Raw genomic sequence first — 20,011 nt, 5'->3', positions numbered from 1 at the left:
GGGTGTAGTTTTAGACCTATCAGCTTCTTAGGTGAGTGGCAGAAGTTGCAGTATGACATCTAATGTCATTGTTGGGGATGTATGTAGTGTGTAGCATGTAGACATCACAAGGTGCCCTTCTAGTTCGTCTGTTTCGGTTCTGTTGTAGGTTCATCTGTGCTTGAACTATTATTAGAAACAGCCTGCATGCAACTTTAATCAAAAGCAAAACTAACCCACAAGGCACTTTATGATGTTCACATACTTAGAGGAGACTGCATTGTCATAAAGACATGCAGAGCATGGAAGTGATTCCAGGCTGGCTTCTCTCATAAACTCAGATCTTGTGTTCTTTTAAATAAGCAGCGTTTTTACAACTGTAATTTAAGCTTAAGTAAATGGCCAAGGGAAACCTTTCACAGTTCACTTGCGTAAATGTCATCTTGTCCAGGTTTGTTCATTATTCCCGCAGTCCTCACTTCTGCTACCATGATAGTGCAGTAATTAGTTTGAAGCATCTAGTCACAAACTTCGCCTTTCCAAATACTTCGGAAATTCATTTGGAGCTGCGGTAAAATAAAAAAAAGATAAAGCGCAAGATGAGCCAGGGCTGGAGGGAGGAGGAGGAGTGGCGCAAATAGTTTATAGGGGAAGCGAGCATGCATCCCCACCATCCGTGAGCCTCAGGGAGGCCCCCGGGGACCCTATCCCCTGCGGCCAGTATTTAATTACAGTGGAGGGTGGTGCACGCCCCCCTCTGTTCACCTCCTAAGGCCATGGGCACTTCATCCACTGGTGCTGTTAATTTACAAAGAGGAGGGGGTGTGCAGTCCACCCCTTCAAGAGCCTTGAAAGGCCCTGGAGACCCCATCCTCAGTGCTGGCTCTGCAGTTGTTTCCCAGGGAGCCCACCCCGGGACATAGTTTGCCTGCCTGCAAGACTGCAGGTAGGGAAAACTTCCTTGCTTCCACCTGGCAGGAGCTGCAAAATACTCCTGCCGGGTAGGAGCACAATTTTTTTTTTTTACCTGCCCGATTGCAGGCAGGGAAACAGAGATTGCTCCCGCCCAGCAAGAGTAGAGAAAAAAACTGCTCCTGCTGCACCCAGGATGGATGCATGCAGGGTAGCTGGTGGGGCCACAGGGGTTCTGGCGCTCCACCCACAATTCCCAATGTTCTGTGTTGTTGGTGCCAAGAGATGGGGTCCCAAAGGCCAGTATCAGCTCGGGGAGGGATTGGGGGGTGCACACCCCCTCTACCCTTAAAAATGAATACAGTCCCGGGGCCTGTAAAGGCTAGGTAAGGGGGTCTGCATCCGCCACCCTACTAACCCCCCCCCCCCCCCCCCTCCCACCCCTCAAAAAAAAATACAAAATTATACGTCCCCGGGACCTGAAAAGGCTTGGGCGGGGGGTGCGTGCCCACTTCCCTTAAAAAATCAATATGGCCCTTCAGGATGGGTTTCCTGTGGCCTGTAATACCTTCGTGAAAGGGGGGGTGGGGCGCACTCTCCTTCCCCAATAGTTTTAAACAAAAAAACAAAGAATTGCCAGCTTGTGCCGATCCCCAGGATGAGTGGGCACCCAACAAAAGTAATTATTTGGTTAGGCACCAGGACACCCAAAATAAAAATTTTAAAAAGAAGAAAAATGATGAGCCACTCATTTAACATTCACTTCTCCTTGAAGGAGTGCCCCATAATGCCCTGCATGTGTTCTTTAAACTTTTTGGGGAGTTTGGTTATGTCCCTAAAAGAGGCAGGGGCACTGCTAAGCATGTTGCGTGGCAGAGAGTGCAGTAGCCCCCCAGCAAAATTAATTAAAAAAAGAAGAAAAAAAATAGGTCTTCTGGGACATTACATCTATGACCCAAGGAAAACTTGCTATGATTTTTTAAAGCACTCCTAGCTGTCGCTCTCTGCTCATCTACTGGAGTGCAGAGCCCAAGGTGGTGTGTTCTATGGCTGCACTTTGCAGCTTTAAATATGTTGAAAAAAGAGACGCAAACATATATTGTTTTTTTTTTTTTAATTACCTTTTCTTTTTTACATTTTTGTTATGACAATCATATTTATTAAACATTGCACAGTGTACACTTTGAAATATACATTTCATTGCAATTACTGGCCTTTTTTTTTTAAACAAAGACAATACATGTGGTTTATATATGTTGATATCCTGATCACTTCATAAAGCCAATAAGCCAATTTTTTTATATTTTGTTTTTTTGATCCTTTGACAAAGCCAGTAGGTCTGCCTGACTTTAAGTGACACCCAAGCCCTGCGCTCATTTCCTCCCCCAGCCCATAGCTCAGGTGCAGAGGGGAGGGGAGGGGTTTGGGATACTAGTGGGTGTTGAGCACAGGGCCTGGTACCAATAACTTGCACCCTTTCCATGCACTGCTGATTATCTTCCATATTACATCACTCATGACCTGTTCTATGACACCATTGATAACATTACTGAAACATCTGAAAGTACATAATTAATGACAACACTGAGCATGCCGAGGGAGTGAGGTATAGTTACATCTGATAGAGACTTCTAGTTGCATATTCTTTACCTTAGAATTTCCCTCAAGCGTCAGACTGGATCCGGATTTTTTTCTTCAAGCAGTACCCTTGCATGCCGTCAAGTGGCGTCAGTCGACTCCACTTCCGTCTTTGGCATTGGGTTGCCTTGATGGCATTGCAGTTGTATATAGGCCCATCCCAGTGCACTGACATCAGTTTATTTTCATGATTTTCCATGCCAGAAGCATGGAGCCATGAAGAACAATGAGACTGGTGTGCCAGAACTAGGGCTCTGAAAAGGAGTCCCTGTCCCTAGAAATCAGTTCGCAGGGAGGATGGGTGGGTCGGTAAGGAATCTGCAACTAGAATTTGTTTCTACCAGATAATGTTACCAAAGGTAATTAACTTGTTCATCTGATAGAGACTTCTATTTGCAGATTCCTTACCTTAGAATAGATACCCAACAATACCATCACCAGAGGTGGGTCTGCGAACCAAGATCATACTAGGAAGTCCTGCAGGACTGAACAGCCAAAATATCCATCCCTGTTGACCTGGCTGTCCAGGCAGTAGTGTTTGGGACACCCACAATTGCTGCCTGACACATGTCAAGGACTGGAACTCCGCGTGCTAATGCAGTGGTTGCAGCTGTTGCTTTGTTTGAGTGAGCACGCAAGATCTCAGGGTGTTGCATTTTAGCCGAGGCATAGCACATTTTGATGCAGAGAACAACCCATCTAGATATAGTACTTTTCTGCACCACCCATCCTTTCTTCGCACCCACATAACCCACAAAGATTTGATCGTCCACCTGGAAGTCTTTGGAACGATTGAGGTAGAACACCAAATGCTCTTTTTGGATCCAGACGGTGGAGCCTCTCCTCACGAGAAGGATGTGGGAGCATGTAGAAAGTAGGCAAGGTGATGGATTGGCCTACATGAAAGGGTGTGACCGCTTTAGGTAGGAAGGAGGCCCTAGTATGAAGCACCACTTTGTCAGGATGGGCAGAGATGAAGGGTGGCTTCGAAGAAAGAGCTTGTAGCTCACTCAGTCTGCATGCAGAGGTGATGGCCACAAAAAAGGCTGTTTTTAAGGTGAGGACCCGAAGAGGACAATTGTAAAGAGGCTCAAAAGGAGCAAATATGAGTAAATTAAGTACCAGGTTCAAATCCCTTTGAAGCATTGTGGGAAATACCTTTGAGGAATCTTGCAACAATGGGAGATTTAAACAAGGAGGGCTGATCGGGAAGTCCGAGGAAGGCAGAGATGGCAGACAGATAACCCTTAAGGGTGCTCAGAGTAGAGCCCTGCTGGGCAAGAGTGAGAATAAACAAAAGAACCTCAGACAGAGGGGCAGAAAGGGGATCAACAGTTTTGTTGATACACGTTGCCACAAATTTATGCCAATGACAGACGTATACCGTTTTGGTGGAGGTACGCCAGGCTGCCAAGATAACATCACAGACTTTGGGCGGAAGGTTGAAAGCTGTCAACTGCAGCTGCTCAACCTCCACGCATGAAGGCGGGGGCAGAAGATGCTGGGTGAAATTCTAAGGTAAGGAATCTGCAACTAGAATACGTTTCTACCAGATAATTTGTACCTAAGGTAAGTAACTTGTTCTTCAGGGCACAAGTTACAGTTATTTAAGACAACAATAGCGGGTGAATTTCAGTGGTTTTGTTAATTTAAAATGGTATGTTTTAACTGACATGTTCACCTAACTTTAACCTTTTGCTTTGTTTTTGTCAGTGATTTATGTATGTCACTGACAAAAACAGGATAAAGGTATGTTATACTTAGGTGAAATATGTTTATATATAATTATATTTGTGCGTGTATGAAGGAAGTTATTTTTCCTCGTATCACAAAATGTGATGTATAAAAAAAGCTTCTGAATATCATACTTTAGTTATAATATGCTATTTTTAACTGACATTTTCATCTAACTATAACCTTTAGCCTTTGTTTTTGTTAGTAAGATATGTATATATCACTGAAAAATACCAAAGATAAAGGGACGTTATAGTTAGATGCAAATGTGTGTATAAATGTGTGTGTGCATATATATATATATATATGTATATATATATATATATGTATATATTTTAGAGAAGTTATTTTTTACTTGTATCACAAATTGTGTTGCATAATAAAAGCTTCTGAATGTCATACTTGAGATATAATATGCTTGTTATTCAAAACCTAAAAAAAACACAAAAATGTCAGTGTTCCTGTTATGCTAAGTTACACAACCACATCCTGTGTGCATTGCTTGTAATATCACATATGATGTATTGATGGAGCCATATTTCACAGTACCTGGTGGCAAATGCCTCAAAACCCAGAGCCGAAGGGCCTGTCCTGCGAGCTGTGCGTACAGGGTGGGTGTTTTGCCACTTCTTCCATGCATGGTCCATTGCCCCCATGGCATATTACATATTTCCTTTGACCTTGCGTAGTAGGATCTGGGCACAGGACATGGCCTTTTTTGCACACCCTTTGATTAGTATGCCTGCATCCAGAGCCTGCTAGGCACAATGAAAGGACGTGTGCAGCAGGAGGTTAGTACAGTGTACTTTCGCTTGGCAACCCTCTGCACTCATTGCTTTGGTCATACATCGCAGGATGTTGGCACATAGAGGGCATTACCAAAGCCCTAGGCCCAGTGTCTCTCACAATACTGGCCCTGTAGTGTTTATTCACCTTTTATTATTTTAAATTCATATGCTGCAAGTGAAAATAATCAGTTTTTTTATTGTACATAAGGAGGTGTCTGAGCCACCATTTACTGTGATGTGTGGAAGGTACCAAATCCCCTAGCATGTGAGGCTCATAAACATAGTATTGAATAGATTTAAGAAAAAATAGGATGTGCTCCAATTTTTTTTATACATTTTATGCTTTTTGGAACTGATGCTTTATGGCTGGAGAAAACCTATTTAGATGGTTTGTAAAACGCCTAACAGAAAAACTTCTCACCAGTCAATTTTTTTTTTTTTTAATTTGAATTCGATTTTCAGAAACGTAAGAGGTAAGGTAAATTAACCCCTTTAAACTTAAGCCAAAGTTATTAGCAGTCACAAAATTATTTTCCTACCGTGTATCAGTCACAGCAACTTTGTCACTAGCTTCAACTTTGGTATTTATCTGCATGTATTAGTACATATGTACATTGCACATGAGTCTTAAAGAAATATTTGAACAGGAAACAAATTGTAGAGTATACAGATACACTCCTCAGAGCAGTACTACATGCTGCCTCCTAGCTTGTTGTGGGATCCTTTATAAATAGCCTTTTACTGAAAATGGTGCGGTATCTACCCCTGGATCCAGAATCGAGGTTGCTCGCCTTACCTACAAGTCATTAGTATTTTTACACCTGCCGAGTGCAAAATTGGACCATCTCTACTGGTTAAAATAAATCTTCAGCAAATCTGAAACACACTCAAAATCTTTTTCCTCCTGAAGTCTAATATGCTGTTTCTGTCTTTTTTGTCTTGGAAGGCCTTAACCATGTATTTTTTGTTCATGTCTTTGGAACCTGATCTTTTTCTGTTTGTTTTTTAAGTTTATTTTATGTGGTTAAAGTATGTTATTTTGTTATCTAACCTCGGAAACCTGGTGGGTTCTTAAGATTTAATTTGGTATTTTTGATAGACAGTTTTTGGTTAGTTGAGCGTTTTATTTCTGGATTTCTGCCATGTTTTATGAAGTATGTGTTGTGTTGGTAAGCACGTTAATACCACTGTAGCCTACATTCTATGTGTAATTGTCACCTTTATCTGCATAATGTTATGTAGGTACCCCAAAATGTTGTGGTGTTGAGTAAACCTATTCTAGTAAAATTTACCTGAAGAGGCCAACCCTGGAAGTTTGGCTGACTGACCAAGGATGACCTTTGAAGAATGACAGAAGAGGGACCAAGTGCTTCTGGGGGAATTTCCTTGTACCATTTGTACTCCATTACTAGCTCTATAATGAGAGGGTTGGACCCTCCCAAAAACATGTTCTTACGGCTAGGGAATTTGACCATCCTCCTCACAGCTGTTTTCAAAACAGGACGTTCGTAATGCAAATGGCTGTCGCGTAGATTTAACAGGTTCATTTTTGAACTGTCAAAATATCAGGCTATTTCTCCTTTAGGATTCATCCACCATATGCTTGCAATATTGTCAGTATATTCTGTACATTTATGTGTAGGCAATAGGCAATGTTGAGAAACTGCAGGGGTGTGTGCAGTTGAGTCTTAGTCACGTCTCCCTTGCACCAAGAAATGTGCACATTGGAAAACGATTAGGCAGGCACACCAAAGAAAACTGTATATTGAAGTCCCTGCTAGAAGTCAAAAGAGAAAAAAATGATTTTTTCACTGCAAAATAACAATTAAGAATAAATCATTTATATTGAATCCTAAACTTGCCAACATGGCTAATTCTGTATTTTTGTCACAATCTGCTAAAGAGAAACATAAACGTGTTCTAATTAAACAAACTAGTCTTTAGACCTAGCTATATATATATATATATATATATATATATATATATATATATATATATATATTTAACTTAGATATATTCCCTCGGGTATAAGGAAATGCCAGGACACCTTCCTTTCCTTTCCTGAATAAATGGAATTACAGCATCACGAAGGTGTCCTGGCATTTCCTTATACTTGAGGGAATATATTTAAGTAGTTGGGGTTTCCGGAACCCGGCTGCGTATCAGCTTCCGCATTCCGGATTGCACTTTGTTATATATATATATATATATATATATATAATAACCCTGCAGTCAAGCAGATCTTCTTTAATATGGGTAAGTGATATGTAGGGTTCTACTGCCAACTTTTTGCTTTCTGTCAACATAGACGTTTTGTACTGTAAGATGACTTTGACGTCTTACTCTTGTAGGAATGTTTTTCCATCTAATTAGATTAAACTGTTTTACAGAGATTCTAAAAATCATTGCAACGCTTCTCCGAAACTCCCCGCAGTGCCCAGAAGCCATGGAGGTCCGTCGAGTGTTTCTCTCGGATATGATTAAACTGTTTAATAACAGCAGAGAAAATCGAAGGTAAGGCTATTTTCAAAGGGGGGGGGGGGGGGGGGTCGTTTCTGTGGCTACATACTTAATTCTAAATTAATCTTGTGGAAACTGCGTTTTACACTGAGTCTCGCCACAGTCACGTGTTTTTATTAAAAGCAACGCAGTCCGCCGTGTGTGGCTGCACATTTTTCAAGAATTAAACTTTTAACTTGACCGAGTCCAGGGCATGCAAGCTGTTTATTACAAAAACCCCCTCTGCCACCGAGTGTACCTTGCTTCCTAAGCGATGGGTACAAGGTGACCTGCAGTCCCCCCTCTAAGTACTCACAATGAATAGCGGACGCGATCCTGTGCGTTTCTCCCCCCATAGGTGCCCTGTAGTCGCTCTGGCATGTAAGGCTGGCTTGTGTGCAGGAACTAAGGCCTGTTTTGGTTTTCAGGAGCCTGCTGCAGTGCTCGGTTTGGCAAGAATGGATGTTGTCCCTCTGCTACTTCAATCCTAGAAACACGGACGAGCAGAAGATCACCGAAATGGTGTACGCCATCTTCCGGATTTTACTCTATCATGCCGTGAAGTACGAGTGGGGCGGCTGGCGAGTGTGGGTCGACACGCTGTCCATCACCCATTCAAAAGTGAGTGTTTTCTAACGTGACAAAGTCTCTGGGGCTGCAGGCTGCCACTTTGACAGTGTCATAAGGCAAAATATGTTTAAACAGCATCGTTGCCACCTGTTGATTGTTGGCTTAGAAATTCTCAAATGAAGTGGCCCGTGAGGGAGACAGAGATGGGTCACTCCTGCCGTGGAGAATATCACAAATGCAGTGCAGTGCAGTATTTAATTGCTGAATTTGAACGTATGCATAACGTGGAATATTTATTGTGAGTTTGTAGGCACGAGCTGATCCCTGGCAAGGTTACGGTGCTGCCGACTTGTAGAAATGCGTGCAGTAGGCAAAGAGGGTCGATCAGGCTTCAACCAAGTGTTTCTCTTTTCGAATTTTTAATGCTTTCATTCCTGTGCACGGGCAAGGACAATTCAGAGTGTCGAGCACAAGATGGCGCTCTAGAGCTACTCTTAGGATCAAATTGCACTACAAAAAGAAATTAGCTGTACCCCCACCCTCGTCCATGCTTAAACACGTTCATTTGTTCTATTATAAAGATTAGAAGGTCTTGATAAAGATTTCATTGCAAAAAATCCTTGTGAGCCTCTTGTGTTTTTTTTTATTTTAATAAGTACTGTAAATAGGATTGACATTTCCTGGTTTTACAAAGCTATTACGTTTTTCCGCACTTCTGTTTAATTGGTGTGGTCATATTCTGGAGAAGGAATGCATATCATGTTCTGTAGTGAGACCCGTAACAGCAGCCAGGTCACTATAGCAAGGGTCCCATATGCCACCGAGAGATTCCAGTTGAGCAGTTTGCCTTTTATCCTAGTCAAGGGCCTTCTACGAGCAGATCACCAATAGTTAACAGTGGCTTTTAATGACACGGAATCTGCGGGAGGGATAAAAATCAACCAGACCTTTTATTTGTAAAACTTGCATTATTCCAGGAAGGAACGGACTGATTTGAAAAGCCAATTAAATTTGAGAAATGGGTAGGCAGGCCACGTTCAGACACAAATGAGGTAGCGAGTGGTGAACAACATAGTTAAGTTATCTGCAAAATCTTTTTTTCCCCGTGGGCTCCGTAATTGCAGAGAACACACGTTATCTCTATATTTAGCTCCCAGTGGCTAACGTAATGTTTTCCCAGTGACACCCATAAATGTAGATCACATTACAATTCATTAGTCACAATGTTTGCTACTAAGTTATGCAACTACGCCGCCAGATTCCCATCGTAAGAAAAATGTAAGCTCGCAGGATGGGTTTGAATTTCTGCATTAGAATGACTGCATCCCAAAATAGCTCCTGCGGGGATTAAAGTACAGACGCTCACCTGGGATCAGCTCCTCCGCTATTTCCTCTTGTTTTTATTTTTATGTCTGGGTCTCCTGGTGCCGTTTCCAGAGTCGGATTTTACAACCAGGCGATGGTGAGCATTTGATTCAGAGGGGAACAATACGATCATTCTGTTTGGATGCATTAGAAGCTTTTTTTCTGAACCTCCGAAGCAAGCCAGATTCCATGGTTTTCACTGTCTGAAATTGTGTGCAATTATTGTTTTTTTTCTTTTCCACAACCTTCTCGTCTCACTGCCCTCCACTAATTTACAACATCTTTGTCTGATAAAAGACTGATGTTGCAAAATCGGATAGGTTTCGCCGAGCTCCACATCAAGATGCATGAATCTGCTATAAAAAGCCAAAGAAACTCAATTGCAATTTTATTGTCCGGTATGATAGATTTCCTGCCACCTTCGTAGCAGGGAGGCTGTTTGTCACTGTAACTCTCTCCTCCCACAGCTGCACCACACTCTCTAAGCAGCGGCGGCCTCCAGCATAATTGCACCTCTCTTCATACTTTCCTCGAAAGGTTACAGATGTGTGCAGTTAAAAAACATGCTGCTTTACCTAGACAATCGACCCTTCTCAAAAGTTGTTCTTAAAACTGAACGAGTAAGCAAGAGCGCATTCTCTTCCCACATGTCGCTACTGCGTTTTTGCAAAGGTTCAAGTTTGTCTCGAAAAAGAGCGCTATAATGTGTGTATACAACTCATTTATGTGCAGCTCGTGGTATAAAAACAAGTTTGAAAGACATCCAATAGATTCAGAAACTTTTCTTTCCCTTGTCCCTCGAGATGTGCAGGATCCATTAAGTCAGCTTGACTGGGAAGCCGAGACTCTAAGAGCAGCACAGTGATCACACTTGCTCGCCTTAAAGTCAAATGTCCTAGGGCCCTATTACACTGAGACCAGGCGTATCAATTTTGTGGCTAATAAAGGGAGAGGATGCCCCGGTGACCTCCTAAATTCAAGTAATTTAAAATGAAAGCAAGCTTTGACCAACATAGCATGCGTCCATTTGTCAGATGACCTTGAATGTTGAAATTGTAAAGAAATGTCTTGCTCTTTACACGTTATTGGTTGTAAATGTCAGTGCACAGTCCTATTATTAGGGATTGTCCTGCTCTCCAGGTATTGCTGTTTGTAAATGATAGCACATTATCTGATTATTAGAGAATGTCCAGCTCCTCACATATTGTAAGTGACAGTGCATCATTTAATTGTTTGGAAATGTCCCACTCTTCATAAATTATTGGTTGTAACTAGCAGTGCACAGTCTGATGGCTGAGGCTGGATCTACTAATGTATGTAAAATAGCCTTGTGTATCTGATCTAAACTCTTAAGGTTAATCTCTTTATTTCTGAAGCTGTTTGTGAGTAGAACTCATCACCATGGAATACTGAACATTTTTACAAGGTTTCATCAATTTGGTGTCTATCTGTTGATAGATATGAATATATTGGTTTATTCTTGATCACAAGACCCAATCTGCACTTTTAGTCCGTGAGCCAAATTGAACATTTCCAGTGTGTGGATATAAGCAATTTCAGAAGTTTGTCTTAAACCTAATACAATGTATTTTTTTTAATTTGCTTTTCAATTCTTACACTTATTTGGCGTGTTGCAAAACTGATTCTAATAAATCAGTAATGTGGCATAATAGCACGTTGAATTACATAAAAAAAAAATGTTAGCAATCCTGTCCCTTAAAATAGATCAAATGTATTGTGACAAAGAAAAGCGATATTTGTCTTTAAAATGCAAAAATACAGGCCTCAGTACAATAGGAAATGTGCAGTAAGGAGAAAAGTGAATGTGCAGACCACGTATACTAGAAGGAGAATTCATAGATTTCCGCCATCTTCTAATCTATTTATAGTTGAAAATTCAATACAAGAATGAATGTTTTTTTTTTGTTACTTTAAGCCCAGAAATTAAAATGAATCAGGAGATTTTTGATGGAAGGTGATTCCAGCATAGTAATTTATTTTTTAAATGTAATAACTGACCTCCACATATAGCCCACAAATATGCACAAAGTCTTGTATGCGCTATTAAAATGGCTTTTTATAAATGGTACCTGGGTGAATAAAACTAGTCCATTAACATTTTAGGACTCCTTGATAAATTATCTTTTTGAATATTTTATTTTGAGACGAAGATTGTTTGTTCTCTGCATCTCTTAGAATTCAGCTTACTTTTTGCACTTTTCACCTAATTACTGTAGAGCTAGATTACGAACGGTTCATTAATCATTTTTTTTTTCAGAAGCATTTTATTTTCGTTTAAACATTAAATTTATATTTGCACAAGTATGTGATATACCGTGTAATATTTTGGTCATCATGTTTAAAATGACAGATAAAAACACTGTAAAATCAAACTACATTTGTGGAAAAACTGTTTCATCATCCACTTTTTGATGTGCATTTTGTTTTTACTCGTACATTTAAAGGAGGTTTGTAAATGCACAGGCTGTATTAGCAGAAATAAATCTGATCATTTTCCTGGAATATTTCTTACGCATTTTAGTATCTCTTATAGTAAAATTGTGATGATAATGTGCCCGTACAAACCTGTCTATTTCTGTGCTTACGTTTTTCTTTATCCAGACAAACTCAGTTCAGCTGTTAAATGTATGACTTTGTCCTGAAGTAAATTAGTGAAGTTGAACTGCTTCGGCTTTGCATATCTTCAGTGGCACTTTTTGTTCTGAGTGGGACTCCAAGTATTTGTCCTAAAATAAATCGTATGGAGGTACAAGTACCCCAGTCATTTCATTACATTTGAGTTGACATTTTTGTGATTAAAAAACCCCTTCCATTTTCACTTTTTGTAGCAGGATGGCCATTTGTATGTGACTAGGCGTACACCGTTTGCTCCTTTACCAGCCCATGTTTCTGGTTGCATCCTGACATTATTGTAGAAAGCCTCATGGAAATTATCTTATTCCTCAGATCAGCAGGCATTGGTAATTCCAATCAAGTCTGATTTGCATGTGGTGCACACTGGATTGGTTCCAGACATAGACTTGTGTGAACTAAATTGGGGAAAAAGTTTACATTGTAGATTCTTTAAGTAGTCGTACTGGGACTGGAATGTATTGGTAGAAAACAAGACTTTGCTTAATGATTGCATGAGAGAGGCATTTTCAATACTCTGTCCCATAATTTCAAATACGTAACTCACACAGAAAAAATAGAAGACCCGTTACGGTAAGTTGAAGGCTTTGTGCGGTTTCAGGGAGGATGGAGTAATTCAGTCCCCATTTAGTGTTGTTTGGTTGGTGCTTCTTTCGAAAGTGCTCCTGTGCTGTTTTCATCTCTTTCTTAATTGGTAAATGCTAAATGTCAAATTAGATTGGAATTATTGTCCAGGGGAACTTATCTACTTATTAGCTCAGAAGTGTCCTTAACTGCTAGAGCATGGAGGTACTTTCCAAACATAGCAAACAGCCATGGATTAACCATCAAACGTCTGTGAAGATTAATGACTGGCCTTTTAGTTGGCTAATTTAGAACAGTCTAGGACAATTAATTTTGAATTAAAAGCCTTTCAGTCAGAAGTGCAAAAGCAATAAATAACGAAAAGAGCTGAAATCAAATAACCTCCGGTCAGTTGAAGTGATACTAATTTGCATTAAAGTGACCATGTAGGTATCAGAATTTTGAAAATGTTGCACGGTTCCGAGTGAAAACAATATGTGGATTAAAACAAGTGAGAATCTGTCTTTGTCCTCAAATGTGACGCTTGAAATTAATTTACAATGGAATATGGATGCTGTGTTGGAAACTTTTGTGTTTCTTCTATTATAAACTCAAAAGGCCTGCATACCTGTACACTGATATTAAAAGTACTCTGCCAAAATCTTATGGTTAGAAAACAGCGTGCTCTGCGGCTAATGAAACATTCATTAAAATGCATGTATAGTCACTGCACCTGTAGCATATCGAGTATAACTGCTTTTACTGATCCTTCTTTTGAGATCACTAATCAAATTTTTTAATTTTTTTATCACTTCATTTTGCGTTGTTTCTTGAGAATAAGTCTTTCAAATGTATATCTGGGTACTACATTAACACTTTGACGTAAAACGTAGATAATGCTTCTTAGCATATTCAAAGAAATGACAGACAGCTTTCAACTGCAAAAATACATTTTGAGTTGTCCTAAAAACAGACAAAGAGAAGACTTGTGAATAAAGAGCTAACAGTGGTACTACATATGTACATTTTTTGCAAAAGAAAATTAAATACAAATTCTCAAACATTTCCCAACACTTCCTGTGCTGACTGGTGGTTCCATAAGGATTTAAATTGTTGTACCACTTCTTCATAACTTAACACACTGGGTTCTGCCTGATCAGTGTTTTACGGATAAGTTCAGTGTTCAGGTGGCACTGAGGGACTGTTACCATACCCAAATAATGGAGAAATATTAATTCTGGGGCAATGAGGGGTTTTGGAGTTGTTTTACAATACTTAAAAAAAAAAGATGCTACATCTAACACATACATTTAAACACATTTCAGAATACATCCTCAGTTCCTCTTCTAATGTTCCTATGCCTCACTTGATTATACTTTTTGTGCCACCGGCTGCAGGGCTGTGTAAGTGCTAGTGGTGGTGCATAATTCCCAGCTGCTCTGCTGACCTTGACTTAGAATCCTGGCACAGTTTTCAAAACAGAGGGAGGACATTGGAAAAGGTGGTGTGTATGCTTGGTCTGCGAGCTGAACCATGTAGTACAATCGATTTGAGATCCTTATCTTGTGAATATGGGATGGCAGCTGTTTATTCATTAGGATCCAACAAAAACTTTGAACGCTGCATTTCTAGGTCTTTTTAACTTTTAGTTGTTGGGTTGTTCGTAGTCCGCTCAAGATTGTCTCAAACATGATTCTCTCCCATCTAAGAATCTCACCTGAAAGTGTTTTTGTCGATAGGAACATTGTTCCTTGATCTCAGATTACTGGTGGGGACATACTATATATGCAGTTTTTTGTGGGCCATTCAAATCTTTGCCTCAGAATTTCATTTCTTGCACATATCTGTAGGAGGCTGGCCTGTCTTGTAGTGGGTACCAAGGGGTACTTACACTCTGTACCAGGTCCAGTTATCCCTTATTAGTGTAGAAGAGGTGTTTCTAGCAGCTTAGGATGATAGAAGGTAGCTATAGCAGAGCAGTTTAGGTTGAACTAGGAGACATGCAAAGCTCCTACTATACCTCTGGTGTCATATGCACAATATCATAAGAAAACACAATACACAGATATACTAAAAATAAAGGTACTTTATTTTTATGACAATATGCCAAAAGTATCTCAGTGAGTACCCTCAGTATGAGGATGCCAAATATACACAAGATATATGTACACAATACCAAAAATATGCAGTAATAGCAAAAGGAAGTAATGCAAGGAATGTAAAGTTACAATAGATTGCAATAGGAGCACATAGGTATAGGGGCAACACAAACCATATTCTCCAAAAGTGGAATGCAAACCACGAATGGACCCCAAACCTATGTGAGCTTGTAGAGGGTCGCTGGGACTGTAAGAAAACAGTGAGGGTTAGAAAAATAGCCCACCCCAAGACCCTGAAAAGTAGGTGTAAAGTGCCCCTATAGCCCCCAGAGAGCACAGAAGTCGTGATATGGGGTTTCTGCAAGGAAGACCAACACCAGTAAAGCAACCAAAGTGGATTTCTGGACTAGAGTACCTGTGGAACAAGGGGACCAAGTCCAAGAGTCGCGACAAAGTCGAGAGTGGGCAGATGCCCAGGAAATGCCAGCTGAGGGTGCAAAGGAGCTGCCACCGGATGGTAGAAGCTGTGGATTCTGCAAGAACGAAGAGGGCTAGAAACTTCCCCTTTGGAGGATGGATGTCCCACGTCGTGTAGAAGCTTGCAGAGGTGTTCCCACGCAGAAAGACCGCAAACAAGCCCTGCTAGCTGCCCAGAATGGCATTGGGGTGACAATTCCGTGATCTTAGACATGTTACATGGCCATGTTCGGAGTTACCATTGTGACGCCATACATAGGTAGTGACCTATGTATAGTGCACGCGTGAAATGGTGTCCCCGCACTCACAAAGTCTGGGGAATTTGCCCTGAACGATGTGGGGGCACCTTAGCTAGTGCCAGGGTGCCCACACACTAAGTAACTTAGCACCCAACCTTCACCAGGTGAAGGTTAGACATATAGGTGACTTATAAGTTACTTAAGTGCAGTGGTAAATGGCTGTGAAATAACGTGGACGTTATTTTACTCAGGCTGCAGTGGCAGGCCTGTGTAAGAATTGTCAGAGCTCCCTATGGGTGGCAAAATAAATGCTGCAGCCCATAGGGATCTCATGGAACCCCAATACCCTGGGTACCTCAGTACCATATACTAGGGAATTATAAGGGTGTTCCAGTATGCCAATGTGAATTGGTGAAATTGGTCACTAGCCTTTTAGTGACAATTTAGAAAGCAGAGAGAGCTTAACCACTGAGGCTCTGATTAGCAGAGCCTCAGTGAGACAGTTAGTCATCACACAGGGAACACATACAGGGCACACTTATGAGCACTGGGGCCCTGGCTGCCAGGGTCCCAGTGACACATACACTAAAACAACATATATACAGTGAAATATGGGGGTAACATGCCAGGCAAGATGGTACTTTCCTACAATATCACACTTCACGTAGAATTTGTATTCTTTGCTGTATTGAGTACCATCGACAACTTAATACTTATGCTTTGGGATTTGAGGCTTGTGCATAGAGTTTTTCAATTATCTTGTCTGAATCTCGCTACGTGATGACTCAGAGTAGTGAGAGATGTTAAGTTGGTAGATAACTTTAAAAAATGAGATTTACCTGGAGAGAAAAACAACACATCTCTTCCAAACTCATATGATCAAGATATCCCTCACTTCCTCACTTCTTAGGACTCTGAATCACACTTAACTACCTCACAGTTGAGATTTATCCACCCTTTCCACATTCTGGTTTACTGTCCCTGAGTAGTTCCTCTCCATCGTTCTCATCTTATTTCATCTGCTAGCCCATCTTTTTCATCATCAGAACATTTTACTCATAAATCACCAAAGGCCTCAGACCTTCACAGTCCACCACCTCCTTCATCACTGAGTGGCTCCTACCAAACATCTGAACTACCTGGTTTAAAACATTAGTCATTCCTACACTATAGAATAGCCTATAGATGACACATACGCAACAACCAGCTGTCCACAGTGTCACTCCTCCAATTCTTCCTCAGAGCAAAAATCAACAAACAGTGCCCTTCTCCCGCAGTGAAGGTTCTTCAGTAAGCAGTGCATTCAAATAAATGACTTGAACTACATTGTCGCTATTTAGAGCAACTCTTTGTGCTGCGCATAACCTACTCAGTGTTTACCTACCACTGAAGTCATGAACAATCAACATATTCCTACCCTCAGAGTCTGAATTTCGCACCACTGACTTTCTCCTGAAACTCCTCCCCTAATGGGCCGTCTTAGTCATCACGATGCATTCTTGCCCCACTCCACACCAGCCTTACAGTAGATTTTTTTGCAAGAACCTTTGACCTACTTGTCCTCTTCTATTTCATCTTCCATTCCGCCTTGGCAATACCATCTCCTGAGTGGGTTTCCTCTGTCAACTCTTTCAAGATGACACTCAATAAATTCTAATAGTTTGTACTTCTGTCAAACGTACATATGCATTGATTGATATCCTCTGACTTATAATGTACAATTCAAGTTTTTTTTTTAAATGCTTCATTTGTATCCTTATTTTTTTTTGTGTAGGTCACGTTTGAAACACACAAAGAAAATCTTTCCCGAATGTTCAGACAATACGAAGGAAGAGGCGATGAAATTGGTCAGGGTTCTACAAGTCCAATTAGAACAGTATCTGGAGTAAGTGCAGAAGTGGAAGCTGCAAGAAGGACTCCGCCCCTGGCGGTAGAGGGAGACCGAGCATGCACACAGGGTGTGGAGAATGTCACTGTTGAGCAAACTCTAGAAAGTGGTGTGACTGAGTATAGATCTGATGAAGTACATGAAAAAAAATCTTTTTCTGAATTAGCAATGACAAGTGAACATACATGCGTTACTGCTGGTGCTGACAATTCTTCAGATTGTGAAAATTCTGTGCAAAATAATGCAAGTGAATTGGATTCCAAAATAATTTCAACTGTTGTTGAAGTCACTGAAATAATTTCAAACAGTGATGAAGACCACAAAGTTGCTACCGCTTCTCCAGTTGTTGGTACTGCAGATGTAGGACCATCTGAGCTACAGGAGGCTATATCTGAGTCCACTGATTCACATGACAGTGAACCAGTCCTGGGCCTATCAGATGGCTTGGGCAGTTCTTATCCGCAAGATAGTAATAGTAACCCAATACAGGATGCATCTGATGGGTTGGGCAGTGATCATCAGCAAAATGGTAATCCAGTAGTACTTTCAAAAAATGCTGAATCACAACTAGAGAAAGAAGACAGTAACTTGGAGACTTCAAATCAGGAAGAACCAAAAGCTGAACTGAAACCTCTTGAAGAGCAGCCAGATTCTTCAGTTACAGATTGCAGTGGAGCTGAAGGACCAGAGGTGGCGTCACAAGCTGTGGCGTCATCATCATTTGCAGAAACAGCAGCAGAGAAAGCGGAGGTCACAGAAGCAAATTTAGAATTGACTAAAAAAAAAGAAGCAATTGAGAAGAATAAAGATGAAATTGGTGATATTAATGAGACCAATGCTCCTCACATCAGCAGTCTTGATAATAGCACCACAAGGATGTTAGACTTTCCCGTAGGCCAGGACAAAAGAATTGCCAAACTTGATGTCTCCAGCATTGCAACTGATACAGAAAGATTGGAGCTAAAACCCAACACAAGTCAAGATAATGAACATCCTCTCAGATCATTAACTGAGGTAATAATTGAAATAGTTTTTTTCTTTAATAAAATTGAATTTTGCCATGTTTGGATTTTGTATAAATTTGGCATCATGTAAATCCATCTGTCAATATACAGGTGCATACAAATATTGTAACACAATTTCCAGATGTCCTTTGAAAATCAGTACTCTTTACCGTTGCAAGTCTTTAATTGGATCTATTGATGTGGCATTAAAGAGTATGGTGTCTGGACAAGGTTAGTCCTGTCAATAAGCATCAGGGCTTCACTGTAATCATGCATACATTTCTTTTATTTGATTGGTATTTTTAGAGCCTGGTTGTTTCAGATCCACATCTTCGGCAATTATAGAAAGACATTTCTGATGAATACTTGTTTCTGCAGATTCCATATATCTTACATTATATTGGAAATTCAATGTAGGTCCATGAGTCCTGGATCCATGACAGATTTTTAGGACTTTGCATACAAGCTCCTCTTAGATTATGTTTTAATAAATGTATCCTTTGTAGATATCCTGAATATCTTGCATTGATTCAGATGTCTTTGGACCTATTCTAGACACCAATTGTTTATATAAACTCCCTTCCCACGCACCAGACTGGCTCTGAAATGTTTTTATTAATGTGAAGTCACAGTTACCATATGCTGCATGTTGCCAGGAAAGTAGCTGTGTGGATCCATCATAAATAATGAAACACCATCTTTGAAGCTCAAATGCTGGTGGTGTTGGTTTCTTATTTTCATCACTTTCACAGTCATGAAATCAGTCTGAGTTAGATGTTACTTTTCCAGCACTTTGCATGTTTTTTTGCTTTTTTTAATACCTTCTTGGAGAAGGTCTCCTAACAAATCTTCATGCTTTAGATCCTGTTCTTCCATTCAAAGACAGATTTATGTGGCATTCCCTCATCCATAATATTTCTGATTCTTGGGCTGGTTGTTTTGCATGCCAAAGACTTTGATAGCACCCATTAGATCTGTCTCTCCCTATAGGCATTGACAATATAATGCCTGCCATGCGTAACAGAGAAAACAATGGTGTCTCAATACCCCAACCCCTGAGGAAAGCTCCATTTGAAGATGGGCAGTCAGTCCTACCAGAGACTGGATGGGTGATTGATTAGGTTCCCTTGACTTTTCTCCTAGGTTAGCACACAGACAGAAAAAAATGTATTTGTAAATCAAAAGCTTTTATTATGTTAGCCTATTACTTAACATGTTGACATAATTTACCCACACTGAAGCTAGTGACTACTTTAATGGGGCAATATCTTAGGCATATTGTTTGTTGGCCCTGGTGTTTGTGGCTGAAATCTAAGACCACATTCATTTTTCTGAATAAACAAGTGTCCATGGTTCTTAGTAGCATAACTCAAGGTCTAAAAACTGCAGTGTGCACCACGCATGTTAATTTCAGTGGTATTGAGATTACCCAGTGGATCCAACGAGGAAAGTACTTCTTGCTAGAAGATAAAGGAATCTGCATGGTAGCAAATCTTATACATGTGGTTTGTTTGTAGATTAATTTAGGAAAGTTAACTCTATCAGGCATATACCTGCAGTAAGTAATATAGCGCTTAACTTGCTATGATTAATTCTGCCATGT

The 20,011-nt window shown here is 40.5% G+C and overlaps 1 protein-coding gene across 3 annotated transcripts in view; it reads left to right on the top strand.

Moving 5' to 3' along the window:
- LRBA (LPS responsive beige-like anchor protein) overlaps positions 1-20,011 on the top strand; it is a 1,864,610-nt gene that overhangs the window by 320,218 nt on the left and 1,524,381 nt on the right. For all 3 annotated transcript variants that reach the window (XM_069242641.1, XM_069242642.1, XM_069242640.1), the window contains exons 21-23: positions 7,442-7,565; positions 7,979-8,171; positions 17,291-18,418. In XM_069242641.1, the coding sequence (XP_069098742.1) occupies positions 7,442-7,565; positions 7,979-8,171; positions 17,291-18,418 (1,445 nt within the window). The remainder of the gene's footprint in view (positions 1-7,441; positions 7,566-7,978; positions 8,172-17,290; positions 18,419-20,011) is intronic.

The sequence above is a fragment of the Pleurodeles waltl genome, chromosome 1_2 (assembly GCF_031143425.1).
Source record: "Pleurodeles waltl isolate 20211129_DDA chromosome 1_2, aPleWal1.hap1.20221129, whole genome shotgun sequence".
Classification (NCBI taxonomy): domain Eukaryota; kingdom Metazoa; phylum Chordata; class Amphibia; order Caudata; family Salamandridae; genus Pleurodeles; species Pleurodeles waltl.
This window is presented reverse-complemented; position numbering and strand designations above follow the sequence as displayed.